Here is an 18,333-nt window from a genome sequence, read left to right on the forward strand (position 1 = left end):
AGAGAAAGGAGGAGTGAGTTTTCAAGATAAATTTGTGTACAGAGGTCCCTCCTCCCTTACATTTGTAATGGCTTAATTGGAATGGGGAAGTCTAGAACCCAACAGGATGTTCAAATTAACTCTGTTTTATTAATCACCACTGAGACCTCCTTTTAAAATAGTTTCATTTGAATAATACATTGTTTCTAATAACTCTAAATTGTTTAATGATTCCTTTTTCATTATAAAAATGGATTATTCTCATTAGATTAATTATGCATTCACTTAATTAGGCAATTCACATTGATCATCTGCCTTTTTCAGTGCATTCCCAGTTGCATATATAAAACAAAATGAAAAACATGCTGTCAGATTAGGTAAAACTGAAGCGTATTAGCAATGCTCTCATTGAAGTGAGAGCAGATTAACATGTTCCCAAACATTTTAACTTTCTTTTTACATTGTCTTTCACTTTTGAATCTGTGATAATTTAGGAGTTGTTTTTATAGATTTTTCTCATATTATCGGGGGGTTTTTACACAAGTTTAACTTGTTAACTGTTTTTTTTATTATTTTTTACTTTCATCCTAAGTCTTTCTAATCATTGTTTCAGCACAGAACTTTCAGCCTTTTTGATGCCTAAATTTTCACCTGGTTCTGTGAGTACTTTATATCTGTCTTGCCTCCAAAGATGACTGCTTTACCATTCCTAAGTCCCAGCCTGAATATAGATTGGAACTGCTGTGATCTAAGCTTCAATATAAATTTCATTGAAACATGATAGCAGTGGATTTTCAAGCACTTTTTCAGTCTTTAAGTCATACATTTACATGTGTTAGTGAGTGTGAGAATTTACATATGTTTATGGATAGGCATTCAGTTTTCTTCTTAGATGTGATGTATTTATAATATTTCCATGTAGTCAAATTGTTCGCAGTGCTGGAGCTTTGTGTCTTTGTTCTTCATTGCCTGAAGAGCAGTCTGGGAAAGCTTTATTTTTCTCCCATATATTTAAGAAAAAGATCTTATGAAGAAAACAGCGTAATAATGAAAAATAAACTGTCAAATTTGTATTGTTAAGAAAGAGAAATATGACCTAGTAATGAAGTTTTATTCATTTCTTCAAGAGCTTTTTATGCCTGTGGAAGAAATGTCACCCTAGTCCATAGGAAGGTCAGGTTTTATCTCTGTCAACAAAATGAATAAAACTGATTTCACATTCCATAATTCCAGTGAATGAGTTGTCCAATTCTGACTGACAGGTTAGCTAAATGAAGAATATGCCAAATGATAAATAAACCAAAGTGTGTGGATCTGCTCCATTGGGAACACCAGATGCTACATGGTGATTATGTGTTGAGAAATTAAATTCCTTGATGAGATGGGGTCAAAGCCAACCAGATGTACTATGTCCATCACTAAGTCACTTTGCCAGCCTTCCCAATATGCACTCATGAACCTTTCAGCAAACTAAAGGGTTTTTGCCGTTTTAAATACTTTTGGAAATACTAACATTAAAAATATAATGCTTTTATAGTGAAACTAGAAAAAAATTTTATGATAGTCAAATGACACACATTCATAGAACATACATGCTCTTTGAAGGAAGGGTCTCTCTGTCTTGAGCATACAGTGCCATCAAATTAAGATCTTGCCTTTGACTATGACTTATATCTCCTCCTACAATATCAACAAATGTAATTCCAGGCAGACAGGATTCCTAGGCCTAAAACAAGAAGAGAGATGTGACTGACTCACAGAAAGACTTTGTTAAACTTCCGACCTTTCTGCTCCTGGAACTCTCTCCAATAGCTTTGATTTAAGGAAATCTTCGGTTACTATTAATGTATTTCTTACTTCCAAACTGAAACCGAACAAGAATATACCCGAAACTGAGTTATTTAGAAGAACATACCAATTTGAAGTCTTGTTTGCGGTTTTCTTGGCAGCTGTGAATGATGAGTGTACAAAGGCGTATGTACATAAATTGTCAAGTCCTTTTTGTTGCTCTCTAGGCTGTTGCTATCACACAACATTAAAAGTAGATTATTGCAAACCACTATAATTACTATTTATTCCAAACTCCCTTTAGAATCAATTACTTAAGTGGAATGCAGTGGAGTATTTCCAAACAAGCTAGGTCACTGACCCTAAACGCAGTGGAATTTCCATGTTTCTGGCTCTTCCCTTGAGTTTATCCTTAAATCTAATCATTCTGACATCCCAAATACACGGTTGACTCTGCTTTCTCAGCACAATATACTAGACTGCTCATGAGATGTGGTATAGAAATTGCAGATCAGATAGGGATAGAAATGTGGCTTAATGCTTCTTTGATGTTGCAAAATTTGGGGTTTCTGCAGGAACTGAAAAACCCTGTGGCATAAACAACCCTAGACATTTTTGTTAATGATCATATGTTTTGACCTATGAGTGCCATCTCATTATGAGAATTTTTGAAGGGATAGCATGGAGCTGCTACAAAAGTGCAACTGGATGGTTCTTTCCCATCCAAATTTCACTTTTCCAAACCTTATACATCACCAGGTGTCTGGGGAATTATATAGGGTCCAGAATCTTCCTTAGGATATGTAAAACATGAGGTCCTCTTTATTGTATCTTTTCATCATTAATCTTTTGTTTTAGTGAGAGCTTCCAGTGATCCAGATGTGGTCACAAGTTCAGTCATCAAGTCCCAAAGGCTTGCAATTTAATTTTTTTTTGCTCTTATCTCTGGTCGTGCTCTGGATGACATCCAATGGTATATTTAGCACAACTGCAACAGATAAGTTTTTCAGACAAAGAAAAAGGCTAATAAAAAAGATTTTTCCAAGCCAGTGCATATATTGATGTTGCAGCACCCACTGGCTTGTGTAGTCTTTCTATATATTTTATTTGCATGGACTAATCTCTATGGGAACCAATTGAGGGTATAAACTCCCCAAAAGCCCTTCCATCAAGAAAGCCAGAGAACAGCTTTAGATAAAGATGCAATGGGATATAAGGAGCAGCAAAACAAACTGGAATGCTGCTACCGTCTAGGTGATCCTGATGTAAGTTCTCTTTGCTTCCCCTGTCACATCCTACACATTCAGCAAGAAATTGTCTAAACAGGCCTGGAAAGCAGGATCTTTAAGCAAACATTCCCTTGCTCTGGGAACTGCTCATTCACAGCCAATGAATCTGTTTTGAAATTCGTAAAGGAAACAGTTACATTAGGTCATGTCTGTTGACTTGGCATCTTGCAACATTGATTCATCACCTGAAAAACTTTGGAAATCAACTTGGAAGCAAGGTCTTTCCTCTCATTTCTTCCACAGAATGCTGCTGAAGTTTTCCATTCAGAAATCTCTGGTCGCATCTGCTCTTTTGCTCTGGCATTGCCACAGCAGAGTTGAAGTTGATGGTGACTTCAGCGGTGGTTCTGCTCATGCCAGTGAGAATGTAGTTTAGTTCTCAACGTGATCTTGTAGCTTTGCTGGGTGCTTCAGAGACAGACACAATGCACTGGATCAGCCAGAACCTGACCCCTGTTTTGTATTCTGTTGAAACTTGAAATGCTTTGAAAGCACCAAAAAATACTCAGCTTCAAATCCTCAATGTTGTATGTGCCAGAAGAACTTCTAGTGAAGTTTATTATAAACAGATTAGACAGTTGAGTCTATGGTCCTGATATATCCACTTTTCATGTTAATACAGTTGTTTATGTCGCTGCCATGAAGAAGATAAGAAGCAGAAGAATTGGTGACAAACGTGTATTAAAAGAAGCAAATGCTAACTATTCCCTGATATGGTGGGATTAGGAGGTTTTTCCTTCTTATTCAGTAAGTAGTTTCCTCAGTTGTCCTTGGATTGCTAAAGATATCAGGACAGAAGTGTAAGTCATGCAAGTTTGAGTAAGTGCAGTACCAACAGCATTCTGAGACCATTCAAAGTGATTATTTTTAAAAGCATCAGTAGCAAGATGAGCTATTTCAGAAACCTACTCTGTTCTGTTACAAAGTACATTTGATGTTGGCCAGTGAGCAAAAGAGAGAGAACATTTCAATTAAGGAAAGATTGGTGCAACTTGCACTTTTATATAGTAAAATAAAAGCTCATAGTGCCTGTAGGGATTAGTAGAGCCCATTCTAGAGGAAGGCATTAATGCCTTTGTGCTTGGAACATAAAAGATTGTTACACACAGGCATATCCCAACCAATTAATACCTTTCATATTGCAATAAAGCAGCGGAACTACCAATTCATATGTATGGGTTTTAAACTGGGGTTGGCTCATGTCTTAACAAAATGCTTTACAAAATGTTCATGATCATTTTAGAGAGACAATTATATGGGACAGAGAGCTGTATGCTTTCATCTCTGTGGATGACTGTTAAAAATTTTGACAGAAGATGAAAATAAGGGTGGGGGTTTTTTTCAAATCCTAGGTACTGGCAATTTTTTGTTGTTGTTTAAATTACATAGGTACTTTTGCCTTATTCTTCAGTAGATTGCATATATTTCCTCAAAATAGTTTTGTCAAATATAGGCTCAAAACCACTTTTGATGTAAGTTTGAACACGGCTGTGGGTACAGAATTCCTAAGCTTTTATGCTTTCTGATGCTTAGATATCTTAGTTTAGGGAAAAATGACTAAGAGGATAGTGAAGCATTGAATCAGTTCTCTGCTGGCAAAGGATTTTAAGAACTCTTGGCTACAACTTTACACTCCGCTCTGTGCTGTCTAGAAACAAATGTGGAAATGTTGTTCCAGGCAAAGAACAATGTTCTTTGAAGATTGCACCTGAACCTGGACTGTGGTTTCCCACTCCCAATCTAGAAGAGTAGTAATGAGAAATACACTTTCCTTGAAGAAGGAAAATCTGAGATTCAGAGCTTCTAGAAAGCTGGTTTTGTTAAAAGCTGGTTCTGATTCCAAAAAACAATCAGGCTGCTATAATTTACGTTGTTGGCAAGAGTTGGAGTCATGACACCTGCAATAAGAAAGCTCTGTATGTGATATTGGGCAGTGTCTCAAATCAAGTGGTTTGCCATTTACCTGTCAGAGGAGAAAACCCTGCATGTAAATTTAGACCCACACAAGTGTTTCCTGGATCCAGGGGTTTGTGGATCAGACCTTCTGATCTACCTTCAACACCTTGCCAATATTCTGCCCTGCTAGTGCTCTTCTCTTGGGAAAATACATCTTTATGGCTTTGACAGGAAAAGTTCAGAAGTCTGCTTTTTAATGAAGAAAGTGTAGCAGTAAACTGCCAATCCAATTCATTCTTGTATGAATTTAGTATATCATATTAAAAGGAGTGGCAGCCAATGTTTTGAAAATGGGATATCTCTACTTAGGTGCTTTAAATTAAATCTAGATGTATGAATAAAATTAGTCTGCCTTTCAGAAGAACTTGGCAAATCAGTTTTCAACTGAAAGTTTTCACCTTGTACTGGTTCTGGCTGGGACAGAGTTAACTTTCTTCACAGCAGACTGGATGTTGCTGTATTTTGGATTTGCTGTGGCTAAAGCAGCCTTGATAACACTCAGTGTTGTGGCTGTTGCTGAACAGTGTCAAGGTTTTCTCTTTTTCCCACTCTGCCCCTTCAGCGAGTAGGCTGAGGATGGGGAGGTGACTGAGAGGGGACACAGCTTGGACAGCTGACCCGAGCTGGCCAAAGAGGTATGCCGTATCATGTAACGTCATGTTGAGCAATAAAAACTGGGGCAGAGGAAGAAGAGGGGGTTTGGCTTCTGAGCTGGCCTTTGTTTGGAGACTGGCTGAGCATCAGTCTACATGTGAGAAGTGGTGAGCTATTTCCTTCACTTTGCTGTTTTTGCTGGGTTTTTTTTCTTCTTTCCTTCATCTATTAAACTGTCTTATCTTGATGCACAAGTTTTCTTGCTTTTGTTCTTCCTGTTTTCTCCCCTCACCCTCCTGGGGTGGGGGGAGCGAGCGGCTGAGTGCTTGGATGCTGGCTGGGGACAGCCCACCACACACCTGTACACTCAGGCATTGACTTTTCCACTAGATTGAGAAGGTAGCAATTATATTTATAGCCCATTCAATTAAGGAAATGCTTAATCAGTAGTCTCTGATTAAATCGCCTCTACTCAGGCAATGAGTAAGGCAGTTACGGGGTGTTCTCCTCTCTTGTTTGCAGTCAGTATCCTGTAAGGGTTTGGGTGTAAAGGATGCTACAGTTGATTTCAGGAGGGTGCTATATATCATCTGCTACCTACCCACACAGCATGAGGTATTACCATTGTTATTGCCACCTCTAGTACAGCGGAGAGACTTGTTTATAGTGATGCATAATCCTAGAATTCTTTTCTGGAGAAGTGAAAGTTTCACTCGTACTTGGCTGGTGTCATGCAATATTTGCAATTATTTTTAATTAACTTTGGTAATCCTGTAATAAAGACAATCCTTTAATATGCTATATAAAATAATAATACTATTATAGAGACACATAGTGGTAAATGGAGTAAGAATTCTGATTTTAACAATTTAAAACATTAGTTTGGAATTGTTGCTGACATTTTTGATGTGTCCGTGTAGACTAATGGAATATATGCAGCCAAAGTCTTAGAAAAACAATAAAAACAAGCTTTTAACTAAAGCATCTAGCAGTGCACTTGCTTTTCAGTAAATATGTATAATGTTGTCCTGTTCTAAGTTAGACTTCTTGTACAAATCTAAAGCATGTACAAATTTCGTAATATCTTCAGTGTATGTTGATCTTATAGACCTCATAAGAGCTAAGAATTAACCTACTGTGTTGCTTAAGAGCACCAGTAAACCATTAGCATGGGTTTGAAATGGCTCCAAATCATGTTATAGTTCTAGAAATTACATGGGTGAAGTTGCAATATTCAACTGTTTAATAAAGCGAATCTAAAGTCAAGAAATTTGTTGATTATGTCTCATTAAGTAGAATGTATCAGTTACATTTTATTACGTTAGGGGTAGTTATAAATATACATAACATCTCTGTTGAGCTTCAGAGTTAAATATTTCATACAGAAAACTAGAAGCATGTTTCTAAAGATCTGTCTCTGAAAACCCTTGAGTAATTTTTATTGAACACAATAATGAGAGGGTTTTTTTCACCATCTGGAACTAATTAGCTTAATGATGAGTTGACATTATTTTTAAATTCTAAGCTGCAAAATATTTTTCCTAAATTAAGTATATAATTTTTTTTGAGAATGATCTCGAATGTTCATTGTGTCTTGAAATCTAAAAGGTTATGTCCTCTTTCTTCCCCCTGCCTGGATGTATCAATAGTACATCCAGTTACTGGCATCTCGTTCTGCTAATCCAGTGCTTTCATTAACAAAAGAACCATAATGTTTACAGTTTAAGGCTGGTTTGCTTTAGAATGGCCCTAAAGATTAGGGGTACTGTTTTAGTTCATTTGCTGGAAGAGAATTGGAATACTTGTTGGTCAAGTTTGTTTCTTAGATTTATCATTAGAGAAAAAAGGAATTAAGCCCAAATGAAGAGATATGAACTGCCTATTGTAGTTGGTAGATTCACTAATCTGAGAACTTTCAGATTCATATCTGAGTTTGTCCTGTTATATGTAAGGCAAACCCTGATGTGTAGCTTGTGTCAACGTTTTTTTTTCCCCTTCATAAGAGCCTTCCGTTAATGACTCAAGAAATGGTTTCTAATTCAGAAGACAAATTAATTTCTTATGATCCAAACTGTTGTCATGTGTTTTCTTTTTATGTTATCTCTCCTTTATTTATTTATTTATTTATTTACTTATTGTTCTGTGTGAGAAAGTATTTTTGGAAATTACCTGTTTCTGGAAACAATGAATGCAAAGCATCGTAATGCATGAAAGGATGGCACATATTAGAGTGCTAACTCTGTAACTAAAGCAAGCAAACCTTATGCTGTGAATGCAGAAAGGCACCTGAATGTTTTTCCCAGACTTTTTGCAGATCTGAATAATTAAGATACAGGTGATTGTCTGAGTAAATAATCTCCTGTCTCTTGCTAAGTTGAAAGGTATCCACAGGGAAAGCAAAAAGCTAGGAAAGCTGTCTTTTATCACTTTTTTTTTTATTGAGATAATACCTTCTGCAAACATGTTCATTGTAGCAAAGCATCACTGGATTCACTATACCCCTACAGATCTTGCTAGCTCTGGCCAAGTGGATTTTCTGCATGTGCATATACCGAGCATGTAAATAACAGGAAATGTATGAGGAAAAGCGGCAAGGAAAAAAGAAAATACCTTGCCCTGAGTGGAAATTGGTTCCTGAAGAGGCTTGTGGCCAGTGATGGCTTGGTGGACTTTTGGTTGAGTGATCATACTTTACAAAGTAAGATAAAAAAGGAAGGATGGGATGCTGGAATGTATAATCACCATACTTTCAGATAGCTTTTCCATATATACAGTTACATAGACACAAAGTTTAGATGGCTGAAACCCTTTGAAAAGTCCTTGATCCAAAAATAACACATTTTACAAATTAGGTGCAAAAAAAATCATTAAAAGGAGCAGAAATAAGGTGATTTGAGTACCTTCCAATGTGGGTTTTTTTCCTCTTCTTCAAAGGAAAACTAATTTTTATAGAGTTCTACTAGTTGTTATGTGTTTTGTTTTGAAACTACTGTACTTGAGTTAAAGTTTGGTTAATGCTAAATTATTCATTCTTTTCAGTTTTAACTTGCTTTAATGATTATGATGTCATTTATAAAAATTCAGTCACTTGATTTTAGCCATCGTCTATTTTTTTACATGAAATGTAAGGGTCATGTAGGAAACTTTTAAAAAGCTGCCAGTTGTGATTCTCTTAGTGTTACTGAAGTATGTGATAAAATACCAGTTCATCAAGGTATACATATATATAATCATTTTAAAGCAAAGTATCATTTATAATTCTAAAGCTGAAGAAATATGTTTGCATATATATTAAAACCAATATATATTTTTATGTGATTTTCAGATATGCTTTTAAAATGGGAATATATTTAATTTATAGATGCTATTTTATTTTATTTCATTTTGTTTTAAGGAACAGAAGATCAGTGTATAGGCAGAAGGGCAAGTTCTTAGATGACAGGCTTCTTGGGGATTGGGAGTATTGTTTCTTGATGACTAAGTTTTACTGTATCTTTCTCACTATTCATAAATATGTTCTGCAAATATCTGCCTGTCATATTTTTTGCATTTTTTTCTATATTTACTACATTTTAAAGATACTGAAAAACAGAGCAGATCAATAAATGACTAAACATTGAATCTGAGACTTCCGATTTTTTGTTGTTGTTGTTGTTGGTAATTCTTTTTCCTAACTTTATTGCTTGAAGTAGTATCCGTCAGTTGTTTTCTGTGGGCTCATGTTCATGCACTCCATTGCTCCATTGCAGGTCAGTTCCTCCTTGAAGAATCCCGCCTGATAGAAGCAGCTGAGATGGCAAAAAAAGCAGCTGAACTTGATAATACAGAATTTGATGTTGTTTTCAATGCAGCCCATATGCTCAGGTTAGTGCTTTTACATCTGCCTTACTTGAAAACCTCCCTTTTTTTGAGGAAAAAAGTCTTTATAGTCTTTGCTTACACAGGGTTATTTTTAAAGCCCAGCAACTCTTTTGTACAATTCAATATTGCTAATAAGGTAAAAAGAGTAGGAGTGAAACTGTTGCAGGATTTAGCACTTTCTATTTCTAATTCTTTATGCATCGTCTCATAATTTCTTACTTTTAAAAATTCTGTTGTTCACAAGCAGGTAATCCTTTTTGCTTGCATACAAGAACACATGTTTCTTTGGTGAAGAACCTTCCTCAGGATTTCCTTTCACCTGGTTTTTAAAAATTTAGGATGCATAGCAGCTGCAAATAATAGACCAAATTTGTGATCTGGATGTAATTAGAGAATATTGAAAATACCACATTTTATGTTAATATCGGTACCACAACGATAATTAGAAATCTAAATATTCCCAGGCTAACGATGACTTTGAGACTCATAGGAACACTTAATGATATTATCAGAAACTGTGATTTAAAAGGTAATCTTATATTTAATTCTGTTCTATCTGAATAGAATAAGGTTTTAGATGTCTTTTTTTTCCTTTTAAAGCTGTCAGACCTGGATATTCAGTAACATTAAGCTTGTGCCTGAAGATTATCATTAAACTCACATTACTGTAATAGGTATCCTCCATGCTTCTTTCTAGGATAACTATCTAATTATTGTCTATTGTCCGCTTAACAGCTATGAGGATACTTGATTTCATTTAGATTATATCTATGCTTAGAAAATGCATGAAAAAGGACATAAAAAATACACTTCATTAGCACAAAACAGTTATTGAGATAATTCTCTGATGAAGATATCTCACTTGGCTGTTTATATTTTTAACATTTAGAATATGAAATGAAAGGAAAAGAAAGAAAAAAAGAAAGGAAAGGAAAAGAGAAGGTAGAATTAGCTGCAGAGAAGTGATCTGTGTTTCAAAATGAAGGGTTCTATACTAGGATTTTTAAGTAAGCCCCAAAATGCCCTTTGAGAAATAATTCTCACTGCTTGTAGATTAGAAAGGAAACCAAGACAAATGGTTCACTGGTAAACAATAATTTGACCTGCCACAGGTGTGTGAGCTATTTTAAGGATCCTTCTCTTCCTCCTGATTATTTTCTGAATGATATCTCTTGAAATAGAATTCAGTAATTTGAAACGTTTAGGCTAATGAAACAAATTCACAGACAGAAGCATAGCTAGTTAGGCATGAAAGCTGAATCCAGAAGGGTACAGTGTCAGACTCTTGGTTTCATTGAGTGTGTCATGGAGGATGGTTTAATGGTATGATTTTTTTGTGGGTATTTTAAAATGGGGTAGCATAGATCATCACTATTTTGGGAACAGGTTTAATAAATCTCTTACTTTCTCTGTGAGCACTGAGTGAAGCATCCCAGGTCTTGAAGGCACATGTCTTTACATCAGGATATGAGTATTTTGTCACTCTCAGAGTAAGAACTATGCTACTGTACTGTACATCAGCCATGGTTACCTTACTTGATCTGGTTGGGAGTGGACACATTTGGGGAGGTTTTGCCCAGCATTTAGCTCAGTGATTCTAAACTGCATTCTTATTTTAGCTGTAAGCAAAAAACCCAAAACCTTTAAACCAAAACCCACCAAACCAAAACACACAAAAAAAGGCCTGGTAGCTTAGTTTAGCTAGAATCCAACTGTGCTCCTTTGGGATATCCAGTTGGTCTCATTTTTCACTTAAATACTCAGCTTTCTTTGTGGAAGATCGTAATGTCTTCCTAATATGCTCTGGGAGTCTAAAGTGGTCTGGAGGATTTAGCAAGAGTCAGGGTGGCAAAGTTAAATTCAGTGCTGCCAAGTATTTGCCTAAACCACATGTGTTGTGGTCTGACAGATTTTTGCTAAAAGATTATGATTCTGTTTGTCTGTCTTTGTTCACTGCATTACTTAGCAATTTATTCAATATATTGCTTACATACTAGCTGTTGGACAAGGGGAATGTGTATTAGGACAGAACAGCTACAAATCCATCATGAGTCAGTGGGACTTCAGAAGAAGCTGGTTTTCAGGATATTTAGAATGACGGAGAGCTGAGGTGAATCCAAGATGAAAGCAGATACCAAGATAGACAGGAGGAAGGAAAGAAGGCTGTACTCAGACTGGCCATAGAGCGACACAGCTAGAAACTGTGGATGCTGAAGACAGTCATAAATGAAAGGCTGAAATTATTAAATATAATAGTTTCATGTAGGTGACCAACTGCTCTTTCAGTACCATAGAGAGCTGTAAAAACTGACTGATAAGTGAGTAAGAATTCTGAATGGACTGCACAGCTGTGAGGTAGAAAATATATTAAAGAAGTTCACAGGGCATGGCAGTGAATTGACTGTTGTGAGAGAGAAGAGATAAATTTTAAAGATGGGTTGTGGATTAAGAGACAGAAATTGATATTAATGTGGATGATGCAAAGTGTCCAAAATGACTAAGAGGTAATAACAGCAATTTAGATTTGTGTGTAAATTCCAATATTTTTTTCAGACCAAATATTCTACCCAGTGATGTACTGTTGAATATGAAAGGAATGATCTTTGCCTCCTGTCATATTTTTGTTTCCACCATTAGCTCAAGGAGCATCACAAGATTCAGAAACATGTAGACATTTCTTTAGAATTGCAGGCAAATTCTTTCAGATTTGTGTTACAGCTGCTTTGGATGGAAAACAATTACAGCATTCCCTCCAAGTCCAATTTATTTTTCTACTCTAGTGCTAAAATATTTACTGTTTTAAATCCCTTTACTCTGTGAGAAAAATATTTAAATTAAAATGCAACCTAAATAAAAATTAACAAGTTTTGAAAATTTTGAACAAGGCATAGACTGGAATGCTGTGGGTTAGCTTTTTTTTTTCTTAATTTTGCAACAGAATTGTTAACTGTGCCCAAATGCGATAGCTGTATTTGCAGGTAGCCTGTTCTCAGTTTAGCAATCACAAGAAAGACTTCAGCTCCTTCTGTCAGGTATTCCAACACTGTTTATTTCCTGTCTTTGTGACTAAATCTGAAGCTGAAGTCAAGAAAAAAAAATGGATCAGTTCTGTTTTCATTATTGAGAGGCCTCCCTGTTCCTAATTACACAAACATAGTTATTAATTTTTTGCCTAGATGGCTTCTGTAGAATCCTGATAATGCAATGCCAGACGAATCAAGTCATCTGTAATACGGGTGAGATGTGGGATGAATGTAATTAATTTCTTTGCAACAGTCTGGTAACTTTTAACTTGAATAGCGCTTGCCTGTAAAATTTGTTTTCTCAACATATTTGTTTTCCAGACAGCTTCATTCAAGGGTCATGTAGCTGTTTGGGTGGCTCTTCTTAAAACAGTAACTGGTCATGTATTTTACTGTTATAGTATTTGCTGTGCTCTTGCTTATAGCCTCAGTTTTGAAGCCTTTCATCAAAGCTAGATACATCTTAATGGAATGTAGTGAAGAATATATTTGTAATGCCGTATGGCGGCTGTAGCTTCAGTGACTGAGTCGTGTATTAACAGTGCTAAGTTTCACTTTGTGGTTGTATACTGAGGTGAGTTGCCATGAGATAGGTTTCCTGTGATCTGGGGGATGATTACTTTGAGAACGAGGAATGGCAGTGTGGTGACAGCGCTTTACTAATCAGAAACAGGAAAAGAGCTTTATGTTGTCTCCAAATGAAAACAAGCACAGGAAAAAGAGCTTCGCTTAAAAGCGTGTTTTGTAGGAATAATTGTTTTTTTCACACTTCCGTGAGACAGTGGATTGTTGTGGGAAACACTCATCTAACATGAAGTTGTAGCATGTTTATTGACTATTTGTAAACAGAAATCTAAATTAGAGCAATACATGGTCTTCGTTTTTAAGTGATTTTCTGAGAGAGTGTTTTGGCTCTCCAAAGTACACTGACTTTGAACATGGAGTGTAGGTGCTGGCACAGTCTCATAGGCATAAGTTCACCCTATGTTATTGCCTAAACAGATTTTATTAATTCTTTAATTACTGTCCATATGCTTAAATATATATATATATATATGTATGTAGGTATGGTTAAGTATGTAGTCTATGCAAATTTTGTAACTCTTGTAAAACAAAAAATGTGGATGAAGGGTTACATGTGTGAAATCTGATTATGATTTTGTTGTGACACAAAAAAGGTCCATTAAGAATGCCACATAGCAACATTCAGTATTTTAAAATAGAATTCTCTTCGAAGAAAACTTCCTTATCTCTGGACATCCATGATTTCACTTAAAAAAAGAATCAACAGTCTGAAGCCTTATGCCAAGCAATAGGCAGGTTAAAAATAACCCTCTCCCATTCACATGTTTATCTGTCTAAACCAGTCAGCTTTGGTGGTGTTTGTCTCTTAAAGCGCTACTTTTTCCAGTGATCAACATGAAGATTCAAAATGAATGCAAGCTGAATATAACTGGGTGTCAGGAGAACCTAAGAGCAATGTGTTGTCAAGCACATTTATAAGGTGTCACTAGCAGTCAGCTGGAACAAAATACAGAGAACTGGTAGGTCTGGAGGCTTAGGTTAAGAGATATGAGAGAATAAAAAGAGGAGACGTTTTTGTCCTTTGAAATAAGATTGAATGCTAGGTGTTAATGGGGGAAATCAGATGTGTTTTCAAGGTCAGTTCTCATGAAAAGACTTAGGATAGAGGTTGAAATACAGCTCGTAACTATGAAAAGGGCTGTATTCCAAACTTCTCTTTGCTTCCTTTCCTTCCTTTCTGTTTCATTATCAACATTTTATCTAATGTTTTACTCTAATGTGAATTATGTTTCCCTTAGTAGCGCCCTTCCAGTGTCTGACATTGATCCAGAGCCCTTTACTTCTCAGGGGCATAGAGTAACTGCAATTTTGTACCTCTGTGCCTTTTATTTTTCTCAAGGCAAAGCCATTCCAGGCCTTAACACAATGAATTTCTAGTTTAGATTTCCAGTGAAAATGGGAACCAGAATTCTGCCATATCTTGACTAAAGGAACTGTTGCTGAATGCCCAGAAATAGAACTGGCATTTTCCTGACCATATTAGTGTGGTGTGCATTAATTTCTATAAACCATTTTTTAATGGAGAACTATAAATTCAAACTGATTTCAACTTAGGAATTAATGATCTGTGTTTCAAGATGTACATGTGGGAGGAAAGCAAGCCTTGTATTTCCGCTGGGCTAAAAGGAGACAAGATTTTAATTTGTTCCACATTCACATGCCAACAACACTTTTTGGAGGTGAAGTGTACCAACTGTACCTGCCTCCTGGGTAAGGCACCTTGTTTATCGTGCAGAATTTCACCACATTCAGAAATGCTTTGTTTCCTGACAGTTCTGTGCAAACAGGAAAAAAACTCACTGTGACACGTTTCATTTTATGTGCCTCGTAGTAAATCCTGAAATTCAGAAGTATGAGGGGGTTGGGTTTTTTTTCCAGTCATTTCAAGGGCTACTAATGCCCAGCAGGAGCGATTCAGAAGCATGTTAAATGAATATTTTTAGACATTCAATAGTTTCTAACCACTGAGTTGATGATACATGTGCAAAGTAATTTAAAACAGTTAACAGGTATAAACCAGGCTCTACTTGGCAAATTGTTAGTCAGGAAGCGGTTTCAGCTTTCACATGAATTATGTGAGAAACTTCAAAGGGATTATCCTTCCTCCCCTTCTCCTCCCAAGACCAATAACTGTCAAAATGTGTTGATTGGGATTAATTGCCTATGAAGTATTATGTGACTAATGTTTAAAATTTGGGTGGATGGAAACATAAAATTAGAACACAATTTGATCATTGAATAACAAAGCATGTAAAAGCTCATGTAATGAACAAGGTAAAATCTCCAGATACAAGTGCTCAGTTGATTGATGCTCTTTGAACTAGTAACTTTTCTCAGGAGGAGAAGAAAAAGAAAAAAAAAACCCAACCAATCCTACTCAGTATTATCCTTGTTTTCTATTTTTTCCATTTTGTATCACAGAAATGCATCTATAATCACATAACAAACACAAAGATGCTGAAGATCTCCTGTCCTAACTCTTCTATGAAGGGACCTAACTCTTAATAGAAGAAAAAGCAAATAACTTTAGCATATGTAGCCTGCTTGATAGCCCTGTTTGGTTGTTTTTACATATTTACCATCTTTCTCATGACATGTATGTGATCAACTGATATTCACTGGGCCAGTAGCCAAACTGAATATTTGGAGGGAAATAAAGCAGGTAGAGACAAAAGGAGAAGCGAGGAGTTTGAGAGAAGAGAGAAAAAGGGCCTGTTAAGACAAAAATGTCTTTGGATTTTTTTGGCATCATAGTGTATTTTCATTTGAAGGCATTAAACTCAAAACTCAGGAGAAGAAATAAAATTTAATGTAGATGCCATCTAAATTAGTAAGGAAAATAAAGAGGTGCTTCAGGTACCCAGAAACTCATCTTATTCCCCAGGGATATGAGATCTAAGATTAAATCCCCTCTCCGACTGATGTGAGTAAACATTAAATCAGAACTCTCTGTTCTGAATTAATTCCCTGAACCATGGAGACATATTTTTGAGAAATTGTTGTATTCTCTGATACTTTTTTTTATTTTCCTGGACTGATAGTAGTCTTGGGGAGGGACAAAAATGGAACTGCACTATTGTATAACCTACAGCTTTATAATCTACGGTTAAATTATGGGTAATTACAAAAAAACAAGGCAGATTTTCCTCTGGTGAAGACTGGTATGTCTCTGGTTTTGCCTCAGATGAGTGTTTGGCCTTCTGTATTTCTCTCCAATGTGTACTAGTATCATTTCAGGACTAAAAAGAAAATAAGGGAGGAAAAGAGGATTTGTGACAACGGATATTCTGGAACTATAAAAAACCTTAGCTTGACATATTTTGTGCATTTGTTAGGGTAATATCCATAAACAGTGGGGAGTAGTTGCAGTATTATGTTTTTAACTATGCTGCTTTAGATATATTTTCTTTTCTAACCCAAGGAAAATGAGGTGTAACTATATTGTTTTTTTCTGTCCTGATAGACAAGCCAGTCTCAATGATGAAGCCGAGAAGTATTATGAAATGGCAGCAGGATTAAGACCTAATGTAAGTATCTTCTTAATGAAATCCATTACTTAAGTTGATGAATGTGCTATAGTGCTGAACCCTTTGTGTCGAGGAGAAACTTCTTGATGGAGCATTTGATCTCTCAATTTATATTAATGGTTCTTTTAATGGTTAATTATTGGATAGTCAGATAAAGCTGTTCATTTGTCAAATCAATCACTACACTTTAAAGTTGCCTCAGTGAAGTATTCTAGCCATAACTCTTGGCTAACATACTTGGAAAAGATTCCTAGATGTAGATTTATTTATCTACCTTTAAATTTGTTAAGTTTGGAAAGTTCTCCTAATTCCATCTATTTTCACTAGTAAAAGAGAATGAAAGGCTATTCTGTGATCCACTGTTTAAGGCATTTTAAATAATACATTTATTCCTTTTCCTCTGTCTTGGACTTCTGGCAAGCATCATTGTTCAACAAACTTAAAGATGATTTTACCTCAGAGGTATTTACCTCTGAGGTAGTTGTATATTGGCAAAGAAATGATTATTCCTTGAAGCAGAAATATGTAGCAGTATGTGACAGACCCTTTTTAAAAAGAAAAGCTCATTTCCAATTTTAATGCATCAGAAACTAAAGAAATAAAATATTTTCTTTTTACCATTTTTTATTCAATATTATAATTCTTTTCAATTACCTTCACATTTTGGGAAAAAAAACCCACTCATTAATATAAATGGGGCAGAATTTATTTTAAATACCTAATACTTTATCTATGCGATAAATCAAATCTAGAACATGTTCCTGACACAGAAGTCTATGGTGCCAAATTTGAGGATACAAGTTAGCAATTTCAGTCAGAAAAAAAAAAAAAAAGAGAAAAAAAACAAGTAAAAAAAAAAAGCTGAGAAATACAGGCTTAAAATGAAAGAGTTTTGAGACCTCAGAATCAAAGGCAACACCAGCTAGAACTTGAAACAAGCTAAAAGAATATAATCCAAAAAAACAGAATAATTTAGTCATATGAAATTACATACTTTCACCTCATCTGTTAAAAAAGTCCTCTCCAGAATCCATGTATTTCTTTAATTCATACTTTGTGAGATAACTATTTAGATTCCTTATGCTTTCAGATGCAAGACTTTTGGGTTTTCTTCCTGAGTAGATACCTTAATGTTGAAAGAATTCCCTCAGTTGCCTCAAAGTTGGTACAGTTCCTCTTGCCTTTTCTGTGGTTCATTGTACACTCCAAATGTTTCTCAGAAACACATTTATTCGTATATAACCATATATGAATATGATAACATGCATGAGGTTTGTAAGAGAGATTTGGAAGTAACTGAGGGCTTCTAGCTCATAGCACGGGTACTATAGAAGTTAGGTATTTCTAGGTATTGCTGACAAGCTTTACCTGTTAAGACCAAAAGTATCCTTTTTAGAGGAGAACATCATCAGAACAGTGTATTATAGCAACATTCTTCTAATTTCGATTAGTTTAAGTTACATCTAATAGGTACTGCTGTTCAGCTTTCTTTAAGAGAGAATTTAACTTCTATGTTCAAGATTATAAAGTTTGACTTTCTAGCTTTTCACTGCCAGCATCAACTGTCTAACGACTGTACAAGGGCAATCTCTCAAGAATGAAAATAAAAACTAAGTCACGCATATCTTTTTTCTTCCTCTCAAATTTACCATAATACTTTCAGAGTGGGAGGGATGTGGGAGAAGCCATTTGAGCAGGTTTTCTAGGTAGTAGATATATATAAGGTAGCAA

The 18,333-nt window shown here is 35.7% G+C and overlaps 1 protein-coding gene across 1 annotated transcript in view; it reads left to right on the forward strand.

The window, feature by feature from the left end:
- TMTC2 (transmembrane O-mannosyltransferase targeting cadherins 2) overlaps positions 1–18,333 on the forward strand; it is a 246,136-nt gene that overhangs the window by 206,078 nt on the left and 21,725 nt on the right. The window contains exons 12-13 of the mRNA XM_009646330.1: positions 9,356–9,470; positions 16,539–16,622. Of these exons, the coding sequence (XP_009644625.1) occupies positions 9,356–9,470; positions 16,539–16,622 (199 nt within the window). The remainder of the gene's footprint in view (positions 1–9,355; positions 9,471–16,538; positions 16,623–18,333) is intronic.

The sequence above is a fragment of the Egretta garzetta genome, unplaced genomic scaffold, assembly GCF_000687185.1.
Source record: "Egretta garzetta isolate BGI_Z169 unplaced genomic scaffold, ASM68718v1 scaffold68, whole genome shotgun sequence".
Lineage (NCBI taxonomy): Eukaryota > Metazoa > Chordata > Aves > Pelecaniformes > Ardeidae > Egretta > Egretta garzetta.